At 35.3% G+C, this 6,527-nt stretch overlaps 1 protein-coding gene across 4 annotated transcripts in view; it reads right to left on the bottom strand.

Moving 5' to 3' along the window:
* The window catches only part of slc18b1 (solute carrier family 18 member B1), a 9,796-nt gene extending 3,723 nt beyond the window's left edge, over window positions 1-6,073 (bottom strand). For 2 of the 4 annotated variants that reach the window (XR_010892538.1, XM_067367908.1), the window contains exons 1-10: window positions 5,991-6,073; window positions 5,681-5,814; window positions 5,501-5,596; window positions 5,338-5,411; window positions 5,014-5,161; window positions 3,578-3,734; window positions 3,260-3,396; window positions 2,968-3,069; window positions 1,669-1,760; window positions 304-399 (exon numbers count right to left, since the gene is read on the bottom strand). Coding sequence is in view for 3 of the 4 variants with exons in the window: in XM_067367908.1 (XP_067224009.1) it covers window positions 304-399; window positions 1,669-1,760; window positions 2,968-3,069; window positions 3,260-3,396; window positions 3,578-3,734; window positions 5,014-5,161; window positions 5,338-5,411; window positions 5,501-5,596; window positions 5,681-5,814; window positions 5,991-6,015 (1,061 nt within the window). In the remaining variant the exon portion in view is untranslated. The remainder of the gene's footprint in view (window positions 1-303; window positions 400-1,668; window positions 1,761-2,967; window positions 3,070-3,259; window positions 3,397-3,577; window positions 3,735-5,013; window positions 5,162-5,337; window positions 5,412-5,500; window positions 5,597-5,680; window positions 5,815-5,990) is intronic. The other 2 variants (XM_067367909.1, XM_067367910.1) reach the window with 2 other exon arrangements.
* Window positions 6,074-6,527: the final 454 nt, after the last annotated feature.

Here is a 6,527-nt window from a genome sequence, read left to right on the forward strand (position 1 = left end):
GACTTACTGGAAAAATTAACACCTGAACATATGTCTATGTGATAAGAACTACCTAAAATGACAGAAACTTATTTAAAATCATTTGAAGTGTAATTGGACTTTTTGAGGGTAATAACTTACAACGCTTATGACTTATACTGCATCCAGCCACCAGGGGGCTTGTGTAAAACTGAAAGAATCTTAAAAAATATTGTGATACAGATTTTTGGTCATACCGCCCAGCACTAGTTTCAGGGTTAACTGCACTTATTCAAACCAGTCCAGGAATCTAGTCTGACAAAAGTTGGTGAATTAAAGTCTCACTGTGCACAAGCGATCATCTCAGCAAAGGTGGGGATACAGGTCATACACAGAGAAAAGCCCACCACAACCAGCATGAGGACGGTGAGCCAGAGCTGACTGAACACACAAAAAACATTTAACCTGTTAACAGTTGGGCTCTTTTTAAAGAAGAAACTCAGCATATTACTACAGAAGTGAAAGCACTTCAAAAAAATTAAAGTGTAAAAACGTTATAGAAGGTTGAGTTTACAGTGAAGCAAATGTACTGAACTAATTTTTTTTTGCATTTTATACAAAATATATTCACCAAAACAAAATGAACTCTTGCCCCTAGTTTCACAGACAAGGCTTAAGCTAGTCCTTGACTAAAATGCATGTTTGAGCCGTTTTAACTGATAGCAACTTGTACTGACATATCTTAAAATATGTCAGAGCCATTGTTTTGTCTCAAGATGCACACCAGTAATTTTTTTTCTAGTGAACATTTATAAAAGCTACTTAAATCCCTAATTGAACTAAAGCCTAATCCTGGTTTAGGCTAAGCCCTGTCTGCAAAACCAGGCCTTAAATTGCTAGAAAAATCAAAGCCACATGTCTAAAAGTTCTAAATTTTAAGTTGATGTCACAAAAAATGAGCACACTAAAAGTTTAGTACCCTTTAAATGTTCATTTTTTAGAACAGTTTTCAAAAGATGAATTATGAGTGTTTAAATGTGCTAAAGAGGATGTTTTGTTTTATACATTTTTGCAATATTACTTGAAACTGTCTTTACTAACTGATAAAAGACTATTTATTAGGTGCACTGAAAGGAATAATATTAATATACATCATCTGTGCACGAGGTAGGGCCTTAAAAACTTCAGCCAATCGTTTACGCGATCATCGCATAAACGATTGGCCCTCTGGCTTGTCAATCACTGCCATGACGTTCCTTGTGAGAGACGAGCACGGCTGCGCGCTCCAGTAACTTTTCACACTCCACAGGTGCCGCATGCAGTGTTTTTGTCAGGAGACAGGAGTAACAACTGCAGATTATGAGTTACCTGATACAGAGAATGCCGGTGGTAAATACTCGTGTTCCAATACTCGTGCACAAGTTTTGGGAGGTGTTCCCTTGAAATGAGCTGTGAAGGAGGGGAGTTGTTCTTACGCATGCGCTCATTTCAAAAACTCAGTAACAGTCTTTGGTTTCTCAGTCGACGAAAAGATCCTCTTTAGAACCTTTAAGCTTTCGAATGATGAATTTATGATGATTTCTAAAATTTTTGATAAGAAAAAAGGCAATAAAAAAATGCACCAAGTATCCCGCTACCTGGACACAGACACATGCTATAAAGCAAAAGCTGAGAAATTAACATTCAAAAAATGTGAAAGTAACGTTTTACCTCTTAATATGAAAAACGGGAAGTGGGCCGAGGAAGCAGAAGCTCACCGCTGTGGCCATTCCTCCAATCACCATCATCCACTTCCTAATTGACTGCACAAACTCAGCATCAGTTTACAGCCACAGATGAAATTATTTCTTAAAGTTGCCCTCGAATGAAAAATTGAATTTATCTTGGCATAGTCAAATAACAAGAGTTCAGTACATGTAAATGACATACAGTGAGTCTCAAACTCCATTGTTTCCTCCTCCTTATATAAATCTCATTTGTTTAAAAGACCTCCGAAGAACAGGCGAATCTCAACATAACACCGACTGTTACTTAACCGTCAGGGTGTACGCCCCCAATATTTGCATATGCCAGCCCATGTTCCCAACATTATGAAAGGCATTAGACAAGGGCAGCCAGTAACGTCTGGATGTGCACAGCCGAATCATCAGACTAGGTAAGCAAGCAAGAACAATAGTGAAAAATGGCAGATGGAGCAATAATAACTGACATGATTCATGATAACATGATATTTTTAGTGATATTTGTAAATTGTCTTTCTAAATGTTTCGTTAGCATGTTGCTAATGTACTGTTAAATGTGGTTAAAGTTACCATCGTTTATTCCTGTATTCACGGAGACAAGAGCTGTCACTATTTTCATTATTAAACACTTGCAGTCTGTATAATTCATAAACAACTTCATTCTTTATAAATCTCTCCAACAGTGTAGCATTAGCCGTTAGCCACGGAGCACAGCCTCAAACTCATTCAGAATCAAATGTAAACAATATAACAGTATACAATGCTCACATAATCCGATGCATGCATGCCGCATGCATGACGAACACTTAAAGATCCATTTGAGGGTTATATTAGCTGTGTAAACTTTGTTTAGGCACTGTTTAAGGCAAGCGCGAGCTTCGTGGGCGGAGAGCACGAGATTTAAAGGGGCCGCACAGCATAAATCGGCTCATATTTAATGATGCCCCAAAATAGGCAGTTAAAAAAATTAATTAAAAAAAATCTATGGGGTATTTTGAGCTGAAACTTCATAGACACATTCAGGGGACACCTTAGACTTACGTTCGATGGCACCTTTAATAAATAAAACTTGATTTACACTTTTTTTTTTTTCAATCAATTTGAAAAAAAAACAAACAAAAAAAACATTCCTAAACACATAAATTAAAGGCAAGTAATAGAATAAACAATCACATGTGATATTAGAAATTTCAAACAAATCCTTTTCTTTTAAGAATTTCCAGTCATCAGTGTAAACATGTTGATAATTGTTTAAATGTTGACTTACAGGATATTTATCACTGATCACACCAAAGATGGGTGATGCCGCACCATACGGCAGTGAAAGCCCAATCATGAGCAGCCCCACTGAACCAGCACTGAGATTAAGCTGTTCACACAAAACATTCACAAAGGTGTTTTTATATTATTATTGGAGAACTTTTTTCATTAACTGTAAACCCTGATTGAAACTATGGTGAGTTCACATTAAAAAATAATCCAGAGGAGATCTGCACACTGTCAGGCACACATTAAAAAAACATGTATATATAGTTTCAATGTACTTTCAAAAAATTAACCTTTTCAATGGCAAATATGGACAGTGTTGCATCCAGGAAGCCAAGTCCTGAACTCATTGTGAACACCACAAAGCAGATGAGAAGGATCTTTATTCTAGTACACAATCTGAGGAAGGAATTCTGGGAAGGAACAGCATCTATATAAGAATGAGATAAACAGACATGTCTATCTCTATGGCTGGAGGGTAAACAATAACAAAATTAGACACATGGCAATCACATACTTGTGACAAAAGCAGTAATATGCTAAATGGAATAGACTTTAAATTAAATTATTAAAATCATGTGATATTCAACCAGTATGAATTCCGGACTAACCAAAGCTTGGTAAAATCCACATATTGAGGGGTACTGTCGCAAACAGAAGACATCCCGTGAAAACGAATGGGATTTCATATCCGAATGACTGATACAGCCAGCCACCCAATGGAGGCCCTAATATCAGGCCAAGACCTGTAAAAATCTCCATGAAGCCCTATGAAATCAAGACATTAATGACTTCAGCTTCTGCTTCACTGTAAAGACACATTACCACATATAGGGTCGCAAAGGGGCGGAAAGTTTCCACGGGAACTTAACCTGGGGAATTCTGGAAATATTCTTTTGGAAACTTAACAGGAATTTATGGGAATTAATTGGAAATTTTGGGAAATTTATATAAATTTATAATATTTATATAAAATGTATCATATAAAAACAAATATAAACATTTTGTTTGGTCAGAAAATGAAATGTTATTTTTTGCATTCAATTAATTCTTTTTATAATTTAGTAAATATGTAAAAAATTTATTGCATCATTGTTATGTATTATTTATTTCAGTGTCACATGATCATTCTAATATGCTGATTTGATACTCAGTTATTATCATTGTTGGAAATAGTTGTGCTGCTGAATATTTTTTTGGAACCTGTAATACTATTTTCAGGAATCACTGATTATTAAAAAGTTAAAAAGAACAGAATTTATTCAAAATAGATATCTTTTCTAACAATATCACATGGAAATTTTTATCAATTTCACACATCCGTGCTGAATAAAATTATTAATTCCCTTCAAAAAAGAAAGAAAAAAATTACTGATCCCAAAATTTTGAACAGTTGTGTATATTGTGACAAAAGATTTCTATTTTAAATAAATGCTGTTCTTTACATTTTTATTTATCAAAGAATCCTGAAAAAAGTATCACAGGTTATAAAAAATATTAAGCAGCACAACTGTTTCCAACATTGATAATCATGTTAGAATGATTTCTTAAGGATCATGTGACACTGAAGACCTGCAGTAAGTCGTGTGCTGTGTGAATGTGATTGAGGAATGTGCAGGGTAAAAATTCAACTAAAATTGCATTAAATATGGTTGCTTTAACCAAAATTATGCTGCAAGATGTTTTTTTCAACTACATTTAAGTACCCTGTTATAGGCTAACCTGCAATTTTGCAAATTCCGTTTATTCCCATTAATTCCTGTTAATTCCCACATATTCCTGTTAATTCCCATGAAAAGTTTCCAGTTTTAAAGATTCCAGGAATTTTGCAACCCTAACCACAAATATTAAAAACCTAAGAATGGTTTTATCATTGTGTAAATGCCCCGTGAGAAACTAAACAACCAGACAGACTGAATAACTGAATCTAATGATGATTCTCTTGAGAAACAGCACATCTTTGTGACATGAGCAATAGTGCCTTCTTTGTAAGTTTACTCCAAAACATTATTACTGCACTGAAAAACAAGCACTGACCACAGCTTACCAAAACAGTTGCTATGTTGTCGGGGAAAACTTTTGCTGAAACTGCAAAAGACGATGTAACAGAGGCAGAAAAGCCGATTGCATTTATGCACCGTGTGATAAAACAGAGCACAATGAAAACTGTACCATCAGACACTTGGTCAAGAAACCTGCAGAACAAATGATCTCATCAATGATGTAACACAATAAAGGACACACCTATGAGCTGACTTATGACTTTTTATTTTAAATATGTATATCTACTAAAATATAATGTGGCAACACTTCTATATAGATGACATGAAACCTAATAGACCTGGACTAAAAGACACAAAACTTTACTCACCCGAAAAGTACAGTACTTCCACTCGATACAAACAACCCTGCCACAATCATGAACTTGGCTCCTATCTGGACAATCTGAAACAGAGGTCAAATGCACTGATATAGTGTGTAATCCATTATGGAAAGCTGTTGAATATTATCCTCTGAAATAATCATTAACTTACATATTTACCAAGTATCAATGAGCCCACCAAAGTGCATAATGCATATATTCCGAATATTAAACCAATCATAGATTGACTGACACCTTTCTTCTTTGCCTAGAATCATAGCAGAGCGCATAGAACAATTTGATATTACAGTTTATTATACAAGTCATATTATATCAAATACAATCAATGTACCTCATTGGGGAAAAATGGTCCAAGAATGGAATAGCAGATCATTGAACTGAAGTTTATGGAGGCCATTGAAATGAGTGTTAATATCTGTTGTCTGGACATTTTAGTTGCTGGAGTCTCTGGTGGTGAAGAATCACCTATATAAAGTTTACATGCATTCATTACTCAGTAAACACTGTAAACTGCTCGAGAATGAGAACGGTCATTGGCAATTGTATTAAAAGAGCTCAAAAATTCATTAAATATCCAAAAAGTTCCTAAATGTTGATCACCCAACAACAATTAATCAAATAAATGTATTTACTGTACATACCTCTGTCTTCTTCGACGATATCCATTGTCAAGTTTCTGGGATCTTGTAATTCCACCGCGTGCTCAACCTGTCAGCTGGAAAACTCAACTGTGATGATGTCCGATTCTCAAAAGAATCGTTCATTTGAACCGATTCTTTTCGATTCCTAAAGCGCGGATCACCCAGCTGTATTTAGGAGTAAAACTGTGAGGTGAAGAACAATATGGGGAATATTTTTTATGGTGACTTATCCTGTTCACATTTGAGGTTTGTCGTCGACTCAACATTTTGTTTGTTTTTTCCCCCTAGCATTAATAACAAAAAATTGCTTAATAATGAAAACAACACATTTATCTTCAAAAACTAAATCCAAAATAAAAGACAAAATAATGGGGACAATAAGTGAGTCGGTCTGCTGAACTGGTTCATCATCGACAGGAACCGATTCGCTAACATGAATCAGACACTATTACTAAGCACATTGCGAACATAATTCCATTGCGCCATCTAGAGGTCACACCAGTCTGCATAAAGAAGCGTACTTTCATCAGATGATTT

This window comes from Chanodichthys erythropterus, chromosome 18 (genome assembly GCF_024489055.1).
Source record: "Chanodichthys erythropterus isolate Z2021 chromosome 18, ASM2448905v1, whole genome shotgun sequence".
Taxonomy (NCBI): Eukaryota; Metazoa; Chordata; class Actinopteri; order Cypriniformes; family Xenocyprididae; genus Chanodichthys; species Chanodichthys erythropterus.